The sequence below is a fragment of the Doryrhamphus excisus genome, linkage group LG11, assembly GCF_037039965.1.
Source record: "Doryrhamphus excisus strain RoL-2023G ecotype Guam linkage group LG11, RoL_Dexc_Guam_v1.1, whole genome shotgun sequence".
In the NCBI taxonomy this organism is placed as follows: domain Eukaryota; kingdom Metazoa; phylum Chordata; class Actinopteri; order Syngnathiformes; family Syngnathidae; genus Doryrhamphus; species Doryrhamphus excisus.
In genome coordinates, this window is record NC_136367.1 from 2,379,626 (window position 1) to 2,400,000 (window position 20,375).

Below are 20,375 nucleotides of genomic sequence, written 5' to 3' on the forward strand. Positions count from 1 at the left end.
AAACGTTACTTTAACCACATTCGGAGCTCGGAATGAGGGTTTTTTTCTTTTGAAATCACAAGCGGTAAACAAAGTACAAAGCATTCAGGGGTAAAGAAACATGCAAAGACGTAGATAAAATAATCACATTTTTCACCTTAATTATAGACAAACATGTACATATAAAATATTTAAAATATCACCATTTCAGTGCTATTCAGTGTGGTGTCGAGAAAGAATTAATTTGTATGAATATATATATATGTTCTGTTGACACTAGACCTTTGGCATAAACAGGATTGTGACTTTTATGAATAATAAAATATAAAAAAAAAGGGTACACCCTGGACTGGTGGCCAGCCAATCACAGGGCACATATAGACAAACAACCATTCACACTCACATTCATACCTATGGAACAATTTGGAGTCGCTAATTAACCTAGCATGTTTTTGGAATGTGGACATGCAAACTCCATACAGAGATGGCCGAGGGTGGAATTGAACCCTGGTCTCCTAGCTGTGAGGTCTGTTCGCTAACCACTAGATCGCCGTGCCGCCCAGCAGTTGCATTATTGCAGTTAAAAAGTACCCCATCAAATTAAAATAATTGTGTCAACTTGAAATGATAATAAAAAGGGGAACTCGAATATGTGAGGAAAAAGCTACGAATGAGAGGGTAACAAGAACTAGCGTTTAAAATAGTCAGAGCACCCTTCTAAAAAGGCGTTGTCTAAAAATAAACAATCCACTACAGTCGTGGTCTTCGTCTGAGCCCCTACCCGTACTTTCGCACATTTTCAAGTCGCAGTCGTCTCCAAAACGCGCTTTAAAAGACGTCCGCTTAGCGTCTCTCACGTCCTGTGGGGCAGCCAGTGTCCGAGGCCTTCGAAGAACCTCCGTACGTTGGTCACAAAGAAGTCTACGTTGAGCGTGAAGTCAGTGCAAATGTTGGAGTACCTGTCCACCAGGGAGCAGTAGAGGGCGGTGCCGCCGATGCTGATCACCACGGTAACCAGACAGAGAAGAAGCAGGATCAGGCAGGAGTCGCCGCTGACCTCGTCTACGTTGGGAAAGACACGCGACGGAGATGTAAGAAGCATTTCTAGAAAAGTTCGCTACACACTTTAGTCTGTTATTTTTGGTTGCACCGTGAGCAAAGTTGCTGTATTTGCAAATACACATGTTTATAAACTACCACTACCATATAATAATTCTGATCAGTTTACTACATATAAGGGTATCATTACAAAAATCCCAAAATTTGCAAGGTTGGGAAACTACACTGCAACTTAGAGGTAGAATCGTCCTGGTTGCTCAGTACAATAATATTATTATTACTATTAATATTGTAAAGTCAACAAAAAAAAAAGTTCAGCAGCAGACATGCAGTCTGTGGTTCAATATGCATCTATCTGTCCAGGCTGCTCAGTACAACATGGCAAACTCGACCATTAGCATGTTAGCATCCAGGTTAATGGCTAAATGAACTAAAATACAAACACAAGGCACAAGAAGCATTCTAATTATGAATGTAATTGTATGTAATATATACACTGACCACTAGGTGTCAGTAATAGTTCAGTGAGACATGCACCAGTCCTGACGGCCAGAATAGGCACAATAATAATAATAATAATAATAATAATAATAATAATAATAATAATAATAATAATAATAATAATAATAATAATAATAATAATAATAATAATAATAATAATAATAATAATAATAAAGTACCAGTACCCTCTGACATCAGAAATATTGACTTTTGGTCTGCCATGATTAGTCGACTAATCGTGATTAATCATGATTAATCATGGCATTAAAATAGTCAACAACTACTTCAAGTCGACTTACACTGTAGTGCAGAACAAGTAGGAGTTGATTCATCTACAAAATACTCAGTGATTAGTCGACGATTAAAATAATTTGGGGCAGCCGCAGTCGATTAATCACAGATTATTTTGTGGATTACCTGACTAATACTCAAAACTCAACTGTTCAAGAGTGCATACTCACATACTGCATGTACACTGTCCTTGGCTTTTTCGAAAGGCGCTTCTAAATTAATCATCCACGACAAGCCAAAACTCAACTCTGAACCTCTACCGTCACTTCCTGTCCTCAAGACATCTGTCCGCCCGCCACCAAGGCCCCCTAGGGGAATCACATTTACTGTGACACACACATGCAGGACTTTTACAGTATAATAACGGTATTACGTCGACTGTAATACCGGTGTAAAGCCATTTGAAATCACTATTAGAGTACATTGATGACATAGGAAGCGCGCTGTCAAGAAAAAACAAGAGCTATCTTATTTACTGTATCCCTAATATGTCTTATTTTGTGATTAAAGGTGTAAAGGTGACTACATGGGTGGTGCCAATAACTATGCAAATATTGTATTTATTTACTACTTCATGTACTACCTGCGATCCCAATGACGACAGGCTGTATAGTAAATGAATAAACAGATGTGTCACCATGTTATTCTATTACTTAAAAAACACTGACTGCGCCCCGACTAATACTAGTCGTGAAGTTGTCGGCCAAACCTTGTTCGATTCCATCCTCCGGCTCACTGAAGCGAACTTTGCGTTTGGAGTTCAGCTTGGCGCCGATGTCGCTGGGGGGCGGCAGTCCATCCAGGGATGCTCTCCTCCTCTTCAGGATGGAAACCAGACCATCCGGGGACAGACTCTAAAATGGATTTGACACAGCTGTGAAACAGTGGAAACGACAAAGACAAGAAAAAAACAACCGCTAACTGGATCACAGTGTGCTCTTTTAATGCAAGCGATTGTCAAGCTAGCTTCACAGAACAAATGCTACATAGATTGTTTACCTTACCCACAGTCCACACCACATAACAACACAACAAAACACATAAAATAACACTTTGAAATTTACTAGGTGCCCGCAAGGCATGCTGGGTATGATGTTGTGTAAATTGATGGTGTATACATTTTTTAAACCCCTGATAAGTGAATCCCTGAAGTTACAATTTCATCCAGCAGGGGTCAGTAGTGGACTCAGGCTATACGGCACTAATAACTCATATGTCATCTGTGCATCATGGCTAGCAAAACTGTCATTTATTTATACGTCAGCATCATCTGCTGCCGTCGTTTATGGCATGGAATTATTCAGAGTCCATTCTCCATGCACGCATTGTCCAGCAAGAGGACACAGAAAGGCCTTTTCACACATCAACAGCGCCAACACTGCAAGCTATTATGAAGCGTCAATGAAGCTGGCTTCATCCAGCAGAACCGTCATGTTTGCCAGATGATGACGAATGAGCACTTGGGTGGTTTTTTTGTTTTTTTTTTGCTGATACGTATCTTAGTTTGAAAGTGACCATATTGATTTACATGTATCGGTTATCATGTTAGCCATCTGATGTGATACAAAAAAATGGTTACATAATTTCCTTGTTTTTTTTTATACAGTATCTCAACAGCTATTAAAAAAGGAGTGTGTTGTGTCTTTTTATTTATGTAATAAAATTATTTTTTCATAAGATTTTTTTTAATAAAAAAAATGTACACTTATTTTTTGTAAAAAAATATTTTTAATATTTTATTTTTTAGTTTTATTGTTCTTTTTTATTTTTTAGTTGTTTTAGCTATTAAAAAAGGAGTGTGTTGTGTCTTTATTTATGTAATTAAAAAATGTACAATTATTTTTTAATTAAAAAAATACTTGTTTATGTAAAAAAATATTTTTAATGTATCATTTTTTGGTTTTATAGTTCTTTTTTATTATTTTGTTGTTTTTTTATACAGTATTCAGCAGCTATTAAAAAGCGTGCTGTGCATCTTTATTTATGTAATAAAAAATATATTTGGACACTTATTCTTTTGTAAAATTGTTATTTTTCATGTATAATTTTTTAGTTTTATAGTTTTTTTATATCATAACAGCAATTCAAGAGGACTGTGGAATGTTTTTTTAATGTATTTTTTACAGTACATGTTATTATTTAGTTGTTTTTTTAATACAGTATCTCAACAGCTATTAAAAAAGGAGTGTGATGTGCCTTTTTATTTATGTAATAAAAATATATTTGTACACTTATTTTTTGTAAAATTTTTATTTTTAATGTACAATTTTTTTAGTTTTATAGTTTTTTGTATATCATAACAGCAATTCAAGAGGACTGTGGAATGTTTTTTTAATGTATTTTTTACAGTACATGTTATTATTTAGTTGTTTTTTATTTAATATTTTTTAATATTTATTTATTTGTACACTTATTTTTTGTAAATTTTTTATTTTTAATGTATAATTTTTTAGTTTTATAGTTTTTTTTACATTTTTTTCACATAGGTTTGGATTTTTATTCTGTTAATAATAAAAGGTTTCATTAAAAACTACATTTTGTGTTGAGTTTTGTTGTTTAAATTTGATGGACAAACATGCAATTAATGTGTCATGTATTTGTTAATTCTGTGTATATGTATTTTTTAATTAAAGTTGTATTTTGAATATATATTTAATACACATTTTAACTGTTCTATTTTTGTTTTTTGCTGTCTTAATAGTAGTTAAATGGAACTGTGTAATGTGTTTTATATATGTTTACACATACATTAGCGCCACAAGAGGCAACAGGGGCAAATGCCAAAAACCAAAAATGATCCAAAACCAAAAACCTCAGGGGACAGGAAAATGCTGCAGGGCTTATTCACTAAACAAAAGGTTTAATTCCGATATATGGAGTATGTGGTTTAAGTTTATATGATAAAGACTGACTGCAAAATCCTTGTGAATTGTAATTCAGCATGGCCGCCCATGCCCCACCCAGATAAAGTCTCCACTGGATTACATAACAACTCGATGGAGCGAAGCATTCAGCATGGAAGTGGATATTTAGAACAGATGATCTTTGCCGGGTCTCTAGCCATGGGTTGGGGATGATGTCACCGAGGGAGCGTAGAACATTGAGAGTGTCGCGGCAAACACTTAATAGCTACGGGCTGGGAAAATATCATTCCATGCTTGTGGAACGCACTCGCACTCGCACTCGCGCAGGGCAAGGAAGGATGGATAGAAGAAGGCAGGAAGCAAGGATGAAAAGGTGTTTCCTACCCCGTCCGCATGGGAAAGCTTGGCTAGGTCCTTGTCTGATGCCTGCGGTACTCCTGTAGGCCACTCCACATTCACCTCCTCGTCTTCGTCCTCTGCTTCCTTTGCCTGCTCATAGGTGTCTTCCTCATTTAGGTCTTTGCCCTTGGACTTCATTCTTGGCTCTTCATCGTCTCCATGTGTTATTTCAGACTTGCATTCTGTAACAGCAAACCCCACAACAGCTATTGGATTCAATGAGAACGGGATGGATGGATGGAGGCGCCCCAGAGTTCACGCTCATGTTGAGTTAGCATTAGCATTAATGCTAACATTATTCTTAGCATTAATTTTGTGATAGATGGAGGTCTCAGATCACATATGTTTGTGTTTTGATTATTAGTGGACCAGTATCAAGGTTAGCATCGATGCTAATATTGTTTTGTGCAAACATAATCTATATCAATGGACCAGATAGGACACTTTTCATGTTGAGCTACTGTTAGCATTAATGCTAACATTATTGTTAGCTAACATTATTGTTAGCATTAATTTTGTGTGCAAACATAACAGATGGAGGCCTCAGATCACATATGTTTGTGTTTTAATTATTAATGGACCAGTATCAAGGTTAGCATCGATGCTAATATTGTTTTGTGCAAACATAATCTATATCAATGGACCAGATAGGACACTTTCCATGTTGAGCTACTGTTAGCATTAATGCTAACATTATTGTTAGCATTAATTTTGTGTGCAAACATAACAGATGGAGGCCTCAGATCACATATGTTTGTGTTTTAATTATTAATGGACCAGTATCAAGGTTAGCATTGATGCTAATATTGTTTTGGGCAAACATAATATGTATAAATGGACTAGATAGGACTCTTTTCATGACGAGTTAGCATTAGCATTAATGCTAACATTATTGTTAGCATTGATTAGCATTAATTTTGTTTACAAACATAATAGATGGCGGTCCCAGATGACATATATTTGTGTTTTAATTATTAATGGACCAGTATCAAGGTTAGCATTGATGCTAATACTGTTTTGTGCAAACATAATCTATATAAATGGACCAGATAGGACGCTTTTCATGATGAGTTAGCATTAGCATTAATGCTAACATTACTGTTAGCATTAATTTTATGTACAAACATAATAGATGGCAGTCCCAGATTACATATATTTGTGTTTTAATTATTAATGGACCAGTATCAAGGTTAGCATTGATGCTAATATTGTTTTGTGCAAACATAATCTGTATAAATGGACCAGATAGGACTCTTTTCATGATGAGTTAGCATTAGCATTAATGCTAACATTACTGTTAGCATTAATTTTATGTACAAACATAATAGATGGCAGTCCCAGATGACATATATTTGTGTTTTAATTATTAATGGACCAGTATCAAGGTTAGCATCGATGCTAATATTGTTTTGTGCAAACATAATCTGTATCAATGGACCAGATAGGACACTTTTCATGTTGAGTTAGTGTTAGCATTAATGCTAACATTACTGTTAGCATTCATTTTGTGTGCAAACATAATAGATGGAGGTCCCAGATGACTTATATTTGTGTTTTAGTTAGTGTTAGCATTAATGCTAACATTACTGTTACCATTCATTTTGAGTGCAAACATAATAGATGGAGGTCCCAGATGACTTATATTTGTGTTTTAATTATTAATGGACCAGTATCAAGGTTAGCATCGATGCTAATATTGTTTTGTGCAAACATAATCTGTATAAATGGACCAGATAGGACTCTTTTCATGATGAGTTAGCATTAGTGTTAACATGTGTTAGTTCTAACATCAATGTCTACATTGTTGTTATGTGAAAACATAGCAGATGGATTGAGGAATGACGTTGATACTAATAAAATACACTATATATAACTTGTTTACCTGTTCCCTGATGGGATGCCTCACTGTGTAGGTCTGTCAGTGTTACATCCAGTGGCTTCTATTGAAATAAAGACAATAACACATCATGTATACATACCGAATGTCAATAAGAGAGGAAGGTATAAACATCTCACCTTTGCCTCACTGAAGGATGGTCTGAGTCCAGCAGAGAAAGAAGCAAAATCATGTAAAAAGGAAAGAAAAAGCTCATTAAGAGAAATATGTCGAGTTTTGCGACATTTTTAAAGTAGGATTTGGCCTCTCTGCTTAAGACAAATGAGATCCACCTGCACCCGGGTTCCGACAGTCAGTAAAGGCGGGACACACTAGTGTCTGGCATGCAGGACTGTGGTATTAGTGGGGCTTTAGTCACATACTTTATTAGTCTTTTCTGCTAGCTATTCATTTTCCTCCACATTCCTCTGAGTGACTCCTTGTGACTTTCTACATATGGGTTTTAACATTATTAGAGCCCTGTAGACATGAAATAACACCCCCTCAGTTTTACACTTCGATTATTCTTTTGTTTACATTACATTGGGCAGGAATAACAACCAAGTAAATTATTTACTTGTTCTAAACTTAAGGTGTTTCAAACATTTCTTTACCACTTCCACACAAAAGGAGAGGATAACCTATTATTTTTTATATGAATTGATTATTATTTATTATTTATATTATAAAATATTTACATTATTTATATGAAGTTATTGTTATATTAATGTTATTATATATTTTTATATTGTAATAATATATTTATATAATATATTATATATTTAATAAAATATTTTATTTATAAAATAAATAAAATCAAAACAAAATTAAACTATATTAGGAAAGCAGGAAGTGAACAAATGTAACAGTTACTGATTGTAAAAGTAGGATTTAATAAGGGGTAGGATTTAATAAGCTTTGCTTCTTCCTACTCCTTTTGGACATGTGGAACTGGGAACTGATTATGTGATGCATTCAATTGTAATCTGATGCACGTTCAAATGAAATAAAACCATTACCACTACCAGTATATTCACTATATCTCCTCTGGACATGTCCCAACCATCTCAGTCTGGCCTCTCTGACTTTATCTACAAGGCTTTATCTACAAGACATGTACATTTTAATTTAATTTAATTTAATTTAATTTAATTTAATTTAATTTAATTTAATTTAATTTAATTTAATTTAATTTAATTTAATTTAATTTAATTTAATTTAATTTAATTTAATTTAATTAGGAAAGCAGGAAGTGAACAAATGTAACAGTTACTGATTGTAAAAGTACCAGATGGAGGGGTAGGATTAAATAAGCTTTGCTTCTTCCTACTCCTTTTGGACATGTGGAACTGTGAACTGATTATGTGATGCATTCAATTGTAATCTGATGCATGTTCAAATGAAATAAAACCATTACCATTACCGTAGTTTAGTTCAGTACCAATACCGCTTTAGGGATTGTGAACCTAAGACTCAACCCCTGCATGTTTTACAGTTTTACATTTTTAATGTAAATACACAAGTCAGCTACGGAGATAGCCTGTTGCAGACAACGACTACGCTATTCAAAGATGGAAGGCGGCTACTTAGTGTGCGTCAAGTTGAAACACAACATTGCACACCCGAGTGAGGACGTGTCATCCCTTGAAACAGAATAATCACTCTTCTTCTTCGTCTTAAAAAGGCCATTAAGGGCTTAATGTTCTCTCCTCGGGTCCTTCACACAATTGTATTACGAGGTGTGGAAAGGTCTGTGATGACTCACTTGAGGTGTGTCCTGCAGAGGTGCCTCAGAGTGCTGATGTGTTTTTGACCGATGTTGTCTGTTTCATCGGGTAAACAGTTGTCGGGCGTCTTTTCTTTCCACAGGGTTTCTGCACGGACAGAAAAGTAGCACAATGTAGATAAGTGGATGCTCCTCCCCAGCACACTAGACTTGGTGACATTATTTTGGAGGCTTTGGTACAGCGGATCAAAACACTGGACTCGAACATGGGCATTCATGCCTCACCTTGGGACACCCGGCTTTACAGCGTCAAGTGGGCATTTGCGGTAGTGCTCTAAAATGTGCTTGAACTTTTTGTGCAATTTCTACTGGTGCTGAATCCTCCACAGCATCACTATCATGTGGCGTCCCACAAGGCTCTATGTTAAATCCCCTGTTTTTTGTTCACTATACTTCCTTTGGAACATGCCGGAACCTATCCCAGCTGAATTTGGGTGCAAGGCAGGATACACCCTGGAGTGGGGCACGCTTGTACAACGTCTCCTTATACTGTTGTGTGATGACATGAAAGTATTCAAAGTACCAGCGTTTGGACCCTGTTACTCCTAGAGATACAAATACCTCAGATTGTATACTTTCATTCATTTATTTTGTACCGCTTATCCTCATGAGGGTTACGGGGGGTGCTGGAGCCTATCCCAGCTGTCTTCGGGCTGGACTGGTCGCCAGCCAATCACAGGGCACATATAGACAAACAACCATTCACACTCACATTCATACCTATGGACAATTTGGAGTCGCTAATTAACCTAGCATGTTTTTGGAATGTGGGAGAAAACCGGAGTACCTGGAGAACACGCAAACTCCACACAGAGATGGCCGAGGGTGGAATTGAACTCGGGGTCTCCTAGCTGTGAGGCCTCGGCCGCCGTGCAGCCATGTTTCAGATCATCAATTTGGGAGTCGCTAATTAACCTAGCATGTTTTTTGGAATGTGGGAGAAAACCCACACATGCACGGGGAGAACATGCAAACTCCACACAGAGATGGACGAGGGTGGAATCGAACCCGGGTCTCCTAGCTGCGAGGCCTGCGTGCTAACCACTTAACCACCGCGCAGCAGATTCTATACTTCAAACAACATTTTTAATTTGTTCTATCATAGTTTTACTGTCTTTTACTTAGCTATAGTTTATTATCGGTTTTATTGTCTCTAGTGTCTCCTAGCTGTGAGGCATGCGCGTTAACCGCTCTCCCGCCATGCAGCCCAATACCTTATCAATGAATACAATATTTCGAGAGTTTGAGCCTAGAAAACCAATTTATGACCTTCTAAATACACTATTTAATAAACATTAGAGCCCTCTAGTAATGAAATAACACCCCTATAGTCACCTTTACGTTCAAATTACTCAATATCGCAGACATAATAAGGGAAAATAAGACTTGTGCTTGTGTGTGTTGCTGTGTTCCTAAGACAGGAAGTCGTGGAGAACGTAGCAATGAGGTTAGCGCTAAAGTGCTTTATTAACAACGACGGTATTGAGAAACCGGAGCGTGTCCTACCCCAGTTCTCCTGCAGGACGGTGAGATTGTAGAGCACACGTTCATGGTAGAGCTTCTCTAGCTGGAGAAGCTGGATGGCCAACTGATCTGGTAACGTCAGCGGGTTAAAGAACTTTGCATGCACCTGGTATTTGTACTTGCAAAATACTGCAATAACGAATAAAGTTCACATACATCCTTCCACAAGCATCTCAAAATAGTTTACTGGTGACTGTTGCTCTTCTCAACGAGCAGCGGGTACTGTTTGGACTACTCAGTAGACAGTATTCCTGTCTCCTATGTTGTCCATAACAACTACATGCAAAAACTCAACTACAGTATTACTGCATGTATATATTTTATAGCTGCACACAAGTATTGCAAAGTCCTACTAAAAGGATACAGTCTCCTTGGCGTGAACAGGCTTCGGCAATCTGGAAAAAGAAAACATTTTTAAAGAGAGTTTGGATGGTGTGAAACTGTAACCCACTAAGACACCGAGCAAAACTTCGACCTTCATGATTTAGCACAGAAGAACAAAAAGTGAAAATAAGCTGCTTAGCCGTGAGTAATTTCATCTGAAAAGTAACTGCTTTCCATAAAAAGGTCACATGGTGGGGGGGTGGGGGGGCGGTGGGGGGGGCAGTCCACCTGTCCGTCAGACATCAAGTCACATGCTACTACTTAAAAGTGGCTGATTCAAATATCTCGCATACTTTGCCTTTAAGTCGTACACACTGAGACTTATATATAAGTAACATTTTTAATCTGAATAATCATGGTTTTCAAATTAATTAATCGTGATTAATCACTATTTGCAACTATGAAAAGATGCATTTTTACTGTTGGAGCACTTTTCACTCTTTAATAAAATAAATATTAAATATTGTGCATGTAGTATTAACTAGGGATGCCACATGAGTAACATTTTTAATCTGAATAACGGTTTTCAGATTAATTAATCATGATTAAACACTTTTAACCTCATCGGGACTTCAGTCAATAGCAATGAGGTATGACGTAAGAAGTACTGGAATGAACCTATGAACATCTGTCATTCAATTTGGCGGCACAGGACAAATAATCTTGCTGTCAATGAATCTGTGTTTCGAGGAAAATGACAAAGTGGGAGCCTTTTCGGCGACACACACACAGAGACAAGCTATATTTATCACACTTGTAATTAACGCATCCATGTGAACACGAAGGGAGGGAAAAGACGCGTAAACAAAGGGATCGCCTCTGAGTCCAGTAATTGCATACGTGATAACCACCGCTCGTGTTGCCATTAACCATGCAACCGTTAACCGACATCTGCTGAGGCATCTTTAATCTTATGCAACTTAAGCCTGTAAGAGTTTTATAAAGCTTAGTAGATGACAGTTCTGGGATTTGGTGCGTGGCCGGAGGACCGCACATCTGAACTCCAATCGATGGGGGTCTTTTTTACATTGCTAACGTGCATTTTTAATTGAAAATAAAACTAAATAAAACTAAATAAAACAAAACTAAACTAAACTAAATAAAACCAAACTAAACTAAACTAAATAAAACCAAACTAAACTAAACTAAACTAAACTAAACTAAACTAAACTAAACTAAACTAAAATAAAATAAAATAAAAATAAAATAAAATAAAATAAACCAAATTAAACTAAAACTAACTAAAGAAAACCAAACCTAAACTAAACTAAACTAAAAAAACTAAACCAAAAAAACAAAACAAAACAAAAAAAACTAAACTAAACTAAACTAAACTAAACTAAACTAAATTAAACTAAACTAAACTAAACTAAACTAAACTAAACTAAACTAAACTAAACTAAAAGAAACTAAACTAAACTAAACTAAACTAAACTAAACTATACTAAACTAAAAGAAAACCAAATTAAACTAAAACTAACTAAAGTAAATGAAAACAAAACAAAACAAAACAAAACTAAACTAAACTAAACTAAACTAAACTAAACTAAACTAAACTAAACTAAACAAAAAACTAAACTAAACCAAACTAAACTAACTAAAGTAAACTAAAGAAAACGAAATTAAACTAAAACTAACTAAAGTAAACTAAAGAAAACTAAAACAAAACAAAACAAAACAAAACAAAACAAAACAAAACAAAACAAAACAAAACAAAACAAAACAAAACAAAACAAAACAAAACAAAACAAAACAAAACAAAACAAAACAAAAACAAAAACAAAACAAAAACAAAACTAAACTAAACTAAACTAAACTAAACTAAACTAAACTAAACTAAAGAAAACCAAATTAAACTAAAACTAACTAAAGTAAACTAAAGAAAACTAAAACAAAACTAAACAAAACTAAACTAAACTAAACTAAACTAAACTAAACTAAACTAAACTAAACTAAACTAAACTAAACTAAACTAAACTAAACTAAACTAAACTAAACTAAACCAAACTAAACTAACTAAAGTAAACTAAAGAAAACCAAATTAAACTAAAACTAACTAAAGAAAACTAAAACAAAACAAAACAAAACAAAACAAAACTAAACTAAACTAAACTAAACTAAACTAAACTAAACTAAACTAAACAAAAAACTAAACAAAAAAACAAAACTAAAAAAACTAAACAAAAAAACTAAACTAAACTAAATTAAATGAAATGAATTTTTTTAAGAAATGTAGAAGTTGAACTAAATCATGCAGCATGCTAACATCAGAACCGCAAATAAACAGACCACTTAGCCTGCATAGCAATACAATGACATCGTTTTTATGTGCCCCATAACTACTTCCTGCCGTGTCACCGCAATTTTCACGACTCTGTGGACTATTTCCAGTCTGATTGATTAAGTCATTTTCATTATTTATATTGTGGAAGGCAGCCGCTGTCATTAATTGCTTGGAGAGAGCAATAACTTTAATATATGAATTTATAAATCATAAGTAGAGTTTTCCTTGAAGAACCTGCAAGGAGTGAACGCTTGATCATATTGTGTATTATTCTAAACTTTCTACCCTAGAGTGGGGGTATAGGACGGAAAAGCCAAAACCAGCAGTTCTTTTATTCCTAGTGGACACATATACACTCTGACATGAAGCTTGTTTGGTCTCTCTTCATAAAAGCACACACTCCCCGAGGATTTGGGAGAAAAAAGAAGGGGCCATCTTTCCAACTCAAACACACCCACCTGGTGCAGCGAGTGTGGCAGTAGTGTGTAGTCTGTGTTTTCTCCGAGGGACTGCAGGGAGGCCAGCAGCTCTGGGCTGAGGCTTGACGCTCCATATCTGGAGACACTTCCTGGTAACATACCAGAAAAACAAAGAAGCAACAATGAGACTCACCTGCTGTTTCTCATGTCCTTATTCATTACGTCAGGCCTTGCATAGCCACATCAACTCCAGGACAAAATAGGCCTGGTGATGATGCGGGGATCATAGTACAGTACAGTACAGTACAGTGTTATGAATGATGAACCAGCGTTGGCACAAACATGCCTCTCATGGGAAGTGTCACAAAGACACCATGCACTCATATTAAAGGATGAGTCACAATGATGAACGTTAACTGTTGGAGCACTACATTACACAACATTTTTAATGTGAATAATCACGGTTTTCAAATTAATTAATTGTGATTAATCACTATTTGCAACTATGAAAGATGCATTTTAACTGTTGGAGCACTTTTCACTCTTTCATGAAATGACACAAGTAACATTTTTAATCTGAATACTCATGGTATTCAAATTAATTAATCGTGATTAATCACTATTTGCAACTATGAAAAGATGCATTTTAACTGTTGGAGCACTTTTCACTCTTTAATGAAATATTAAATATTGTGCATGTAGTATTAACAAGGGATGCGACATAAGTAACATTTTTAATCTGAATAATCACGGTTTTCAAATTAATTCATCATGATTAATCACTATTTGCAACTATGAAAAGATGCATTTTAACTGTCTCTTTTCACTCTTTCATGAAATGACACAAGTAACATTTTTAATCTGAATAATCATGGTATTCAAATTAATTAATCGTGATTAATCACTATTTGCAACTATGAAAAGATGCATTTTAACTGTTCAAGCACTTTTCACTCTTTAATGAAATAAATATTAAATATTGTGCATGTAGTATTAACAAGGGATGCGACATAAGTAACATTTTTAATCTGAATAATCGCGGTTTTCTAATTAATTCATCATGATTAATCACTATTTGCAACTATGAAAAGATGCATTTTAACTGTTGGAGCACTTTTCACTCTTTCATGAAATTACACAAGTAATATTTTTAATCTGAATAATCATGGTTTTCAAATTAATTAATCATGATTAATCACTATTTGCAACTATGAAAAGATGCATTTTAACTGTTCGAGCACTTTTCACTCTTTAATGAAATAAATATTAAATATTGTGCATGTAATATTAACAAGGGATGCGACATAAGTAACATTTTTAATCTGAATATCACGGTTTTCAAATTAATTCATCATGATTAATCACTATCTACATCTATGAAAAGATGCATTTTCTTGCTCAATTTTTTTAAAAAGTGGTTAACACACAGGCCTCACAGCTAGGAGACCCGAGTTCAATTCCACCCTCGGCCATCTCTGTGTGGAGTTGGCACGTTCTCCACGACTTCCTGTCTCAGGAACACAGCAACACACACAAGCACAAGTCTTATTTTCCCTTATTATGTCTACAATATTGAGTAATTTGAATGTAAAGGTGACTATAGGGGTGTTATTACATTACTAGAGGGCTCTAATAATGTTTATTAAATAGTCTATTTAGAAGGTCATAAATTGGTTTTCTAGGCTCTAACTCTCGAAATATTGGATTCATTGATAAGGTATTGGTATACAGCTAGGAGACCCGAGTTCAATTCCATCCTCGGCGTGGGGTTTGCATGTTCTCCCCAATTTGAACCCCAATCAATGGGGGTCGTTTTTATATTGCCAACATGCATTTCAAAATGATTTTTTTTTTTTATTGAATTGAATTGAATTTGTGTTGTCATTGACGAATATTTTCATTTTTTTTTTAATAATCTGAAACAGTGAAAAAGTGTGACAAATAAAAAAAAGTTTGTGCTGTATGTCAATCCAACTCATCAAGTCTGGTCTTAAGTCTTAAGTGCTCACTTAAGTCAACATCGACCAACATGGTGGACAGCTTCAGTCGACATAAAACTGTTTACCTGTGACGCTGCTGATGTCATCATCCTCCATCTGTCCAGACCCAGTATCAGGACCTTTAGGCGGGCTGGTGTTCTTGTTCCCCATCACCTCCGTCACCTCGGAGAACTTTTCTTTCATGGAAATGTCGTACCTCCGATGACTTTTTTTCTCATATGTCGCCTCAGTGGAAAAAAAAACCAGAACCAGGTCTCTGCAGGTCAACTTCTAACAAAGCTTGTGATGTAATGCTTCGTGGTCAAGAAGGGTGAGATCTCGGAGCTCGGAGGTAGCGGGAGAAAGTAGCTTCCTTTAATTGTTCCCGACCAGCTGTCGGAAAAAAAAAATTGAAGATGCATTAATTTTAAAAACAGGTCGTTGTTTTTGGCACGTACACAACGTTTTTAACGAGAAAGAATACATGAAAAGAGAAAGCGAGTATTGCATCTTTGCATAAGGATATGAACCAAATGAGCTGTTTTGCGTTTATGGCTGCTCATTGGAGCGTGGAAGAGTGTTCCCTTGTTTAATGCCTCCTGGAAATCAAATTTACAAAGACAGACCGCACGCTCTATGCTATTCATGAATCATTTTTTTTTACTTTGACCTGGATTGTAAGGACATCGGATTCCCATGCACTGTAGCTTACTCAACTACATAACATAAAGTACCATAAATTCATGAAAAAATGAAATGAAAACAAATTTCATAAAACATTGTGTCTGAGTAACGCATTCATTGGGGCGCTGCAATGACATCAGCCTCCCTCTGGGCTTTGGCGGGGTCTATATAATGCCAAATTTACATATTGTATTTTGCTCATGAGCATGTCAAAACGTGACATTAAAAAAAACATCAAAAGCTGTTTACAAATACAAATACTTTTTCTTGTTTTTTTTAAATCTCACAGACAAGCATTACCTCAAATCACTGAAGTATAGAAAGTATCGATATTTTGATTTAAGAAGAGCCGGTATCTGAAGTATCGCCATTTCCGTATCGAATCACACATTACTGAAAGTCATTTACAATGCTGATCCCTTCTGCTACGTCTTCTTATTCTCCGGCAAACCAGAGTATGAGCGTTTTACATAAATTTAGGGTGAATCCTTTAAAGTAAGGGTTAGCTAAATAAGATAAATGTCCCTAATATGTGTGCATTTACATGTTTAAACCGATGAATCTAAAAACAAGGGACTATTTACTGCATATTTTGATACATTAAATTAGGGGGGGGCAAACTTTTTGACTGGCGGGCCGCATTGATGTAACAAAATTGACGGGGGCCAGACTCTATATTTTACGCCTAAGAGTCCACCTGGAATTGTTGTATCTGTAAAAAGTGTCATGCAATCTGCACTTTGAGATCATTTATTTGATGTAAAGTGCGTTATAAATTTATAATAATAATACATTTATTTTTATTTTATATTTGTTTATATTTGTTATTATTATTTTATATTATTTGTTATTATTATTTTATATTATTTGTTATTTTTATTTTATATTATTTGTTATTATTGTTTTATATTATTTGTTATTATTATTTTATATTATTTGTTATTTTTATTTTATATTATTTGTTATTATTATTTTATATTAGTTGTTATTTTTATTTTATATTATTTGTTATTATTGTTTTATATTATTTGTTATTATTATTTTATATTATTTGTTATTACTATTTTATATTATTTGTTATTATTGTTTTATATTATTTGTTATTATTATTTTATATTATTTGTTATTTTTATTTTATATTATTTGTTATCCCTTGTGAGGCAAAGCGGTAGAAAATGAATGAATGAATGAATTATTTGTTATTATTATTTTATATTATTTGTTATTTTTTTTTTGATTTTTTTTATTTCTTTAGATTTTTTTTATGTTTATTATTGTATTACTTTTTCAGGAGCATTTTATAAACAACAGACCATATCAAATAACAAAATTGATAAAACAGCTAAACCATAAAAATGTTGGCTCAAGCCATGATGCCAGAACGGACGGGCCCTATTCAAACACTTGGCGTGCCGGATGTGGCCCCCGGGCCGTAGTTTGCCCACCCCTGCATGAAATAAACGGCTAACCTGCAAGGAGTCATTTTAACCTCTAAACAAACCAACCAGAAGACCATTTATTTTTGCATTAAAGCTCCCTGGTTGTTTTTTTTTTTTTTTTTTTTTTTTTTTTTTTTTTTTTACACAGCCCAGCTAATCACCCGCATCCCATCTGTCAGGGCCTCCCCCAGAGGGAAGTAAATCACAGGGGCTCCTACACCATTTTCTACACTAAAAGCTTGTCAACGCCAGCGTCATGGCGTCCTGTCTCTTAGCATTAGCGGACAACGGATAGGTCGTAGCTGACACGGTGAAGATAAATACATTTATGCCTCATGAAGTCTGCGTGGTCGGAAGACTGGAAAGAACATTTCATAGACATGGAAAGGTTGTGAGTTCTGCAACGTGGAATGTGACGGAAAGCCGGGGAAGCGATGAACGCTCGGAGCAAGGAATGACTCATACGTAGAATAAAGCAGCTAGGTAAACAATTTGCCTATGCTATACCCTTCTGCTTACATATATAATAAGATATTCATTCATTCATTCGGCGGGGTACACCCTGGACTGGTGGCCAGCCAATCACAGGGCACATATAGACAAACAACCATTCACACTCACATTCATACCTATGGACAATTTGGAGTCGCTAATTAACCTAGCATGTTTTTGGAATGTCGGAGGAAACCGGAGTACCCGGAAGAAAACCCACGCATGCACGGGGAGAACATGCAAACTCCACACAGAGATGGCCGAGGGTGGAATCAAACTCGGGTCTCATAGCTGCAAGGCCTTCACGCTAACCACTCGACATGTGGTTTCGTGGTTGAATATTATCTGTCGAGAAATTACATATTTAAGCAAATTGTATGTATTTTTTGTCTAAATTAAGTATTTTCAAGCCTCCCTATCCGTGTGGAAGTGGTAAGTTTTTGGCTTTTTAAGTTTAAAGGAAATAACTTGAAGGCTACCGTTTAGGTCGCTAGCTCTCTAGTTTGCGAGTTAGCATGTGTCTCAAGACCCTGCAGTTGCGCAATATGTTGTAAATAAAAAGAGTATAAATGTGACTAGCGTGAGGCCTTCACGCTAACCACTCGACACGTGGTTTCGTGGTTGAATATTATCTGTCGAGAAATTACATATTTAAGCAAATTGTATGTATTTTTTGTCTAAATTAAGTATTTTCAAGCCTCCCTATCCGTGTGGAAGTGGTAAGTTTTTGGCTTTTTAAGTTTAAAGGAAATAACTTGAAGGCTACCGTTTAGGTCGCTAGCTCTCTAGTTTGCGAGTTAGCATGTGTCTCAAGACCCTGCAGTTGCGCAATATGTTGTAAATAAAAAGAGTATAAATGTGACTAGCGTGAGGCCTTCACGCTAACCACTCGACACGTGGTTTCGTGGTTGAATATTATCTGTCAAGAAATTACATATTTAAGCAAATTGTATGTATTTTAGTCTAAATTAAGTACGTATTTTCAAGCACAAAAATGTCAAAATAAACAAAAATACAAATATAAGGCATTCAAAAGATGCGTTCAAAGACATTGTGATGATATGCAAAATTCTACTCTGGTCACTAGGTGCCAGTAATGTTACATTGTTGAGACAATAGCCACTGCAAAGTAATGCACTGACAGAAAATTCAACATACAACAGAGAACAAATGGATCGCTCTAATACACCAACAGGATGCAGAACACAAATAATATTGTTATTGTTCTTTTACAACGCTATTATTCTGGTGCGCACATATTATTGTTAATAAATCACAGCTGTTTCGAGGTTTACCACAGCTTAGTAAAAATGAAGTATAAATGAAATATTGGAATATGGGATATTCCGGGGTACCAAAGATGCCCAACAGAGATTCAAACCCAAATCCTCCAGATTTCCTGACTGTGCGGCCGGACGAGGGCCTTCAGTCAGGAGGAGGAATGCCCCCTGCAACATCTCCACATAGCCAGCTACCGTTTGACGCCCCTGTACAACTTGAGTGGTTGTGACACTAGTAGCATAGATATGAATGAATAAATAAATAAAATCCTATTATATATTTGTCTTTTGTTGTAAACAAAATAATTCTACATTTTTATTTTTTAATAGAATGATACATTATTTATTTATATTTATTAAAATATTTATTTATTGTTATTTTATTTTTTATTATTTATTTTTATTATTTATTATTATTATAAATTTTAAATAATAATTCCTTTGTAAATAATTGTACAATATATGGATTATTGCATGTGTCAACATCCTGACAGTACTATGTATATTATATACACTATGTACAAGTACTATGTGTATTATATACACTATGTACAGTACATGTAATATACCTGGAAAAATCATATAAACAATTGGACGAATGTGTGTGTGTGTGGGGGGGGTTACATAGTAGTCGTCTACCACCACCATGCTCGTGCCTCCCTCGTGCACAGTAAACATGGCAGCTACTGTAAAGCTAGCAAAACGATTAACGTATTTTCTTGTTGTTTAGTAGCAAACTGTCAGTAAAAGTGTAACAATTTACGTCTTTAAATGCCTCCTTCCTGTGTCTACCGTTCCGGTATCGCGTGACAAACCTTATACATGGTATCTTATGTAACTTCGTAACATATATGACGATACGTACATGATATATATGTCACCTACTCACCGCTGGATCAATTCAAGCGGTGTGCGGAGACATGGCCGCCCGGAAAAGACAGCTCTCGTCGGGTGCGTCTTGTCCTTCCCTTCCCGCCGTCGACCAGCTGCTGGATTGCAGGTGAACATCAGCTTCATGTGTGACGTCATACGCTCCTCGTGTTTACCCTTCAATCCGGGGACTTTCCATCTGTCACTCATTACTGAATAAAAGGGCTGGGAGAATCCATCTAAATATTAACCGAACTTATTTTTT

General features: G+C 35.5%; 1 protein-coding gene across 3 annotated transcripts; it reads right to left on the reverse strand.

Moving 5' to 3' along the window:
- Positions 1 to 601: 601 nt before the first annotated feature.
- cnstb (consortin, connexin sorting protein b) lies at positions 602 to 20,287 on the reverse strand. Of its 3 annotated transcripts, XM_078794524.1 has the most exons (12): positions 20,106 to 20,270; positions 15,686 to 15,738; positions 15,432 to 15,645; positions 13,406 to 13,515; positions 10,644 to 10,674; positions 10,262 to 10,348; positions 8,735 to 8,843; positions 7,110 to 7,131; positions 6,976 to 7,033; positions 5,079 to 5,275; positions 2,540 to 2,684; positions 602 to 1,041 (listed from the first exon to the last, which is right to left on the reverse strand). In XM_078794524.1, exons 3-12 carry the CDS (start codon positions 15,547 to 15,549, stop codon positions 833 to 835), a joined length of 1,086 nt encoding a protein of 361 aa, XP_078650650.1. In that variant the 5' UTR covers positions 15,550 to 15,645; positions 15,686 to 15,738; positions 20,106 to 20,270; the 3' UTR covers positions 602 to 832. The 3 variants fall into 3 exon arrangements, with proteins under 3 accessions (XP_078650650.1, XP_057944770.2, XP_057944762.2); XM_058088787.2 differs by having other exon boundaries at positions 15,432 to 15,738; positions 20,130 to 20,287; XM_058088779.2 differs by having other exon boundaries at positions 15,432 to 15,738.
- Between the last annotated feature and the right edge of the window lie 88 nt (positions 20,288 to 20,375).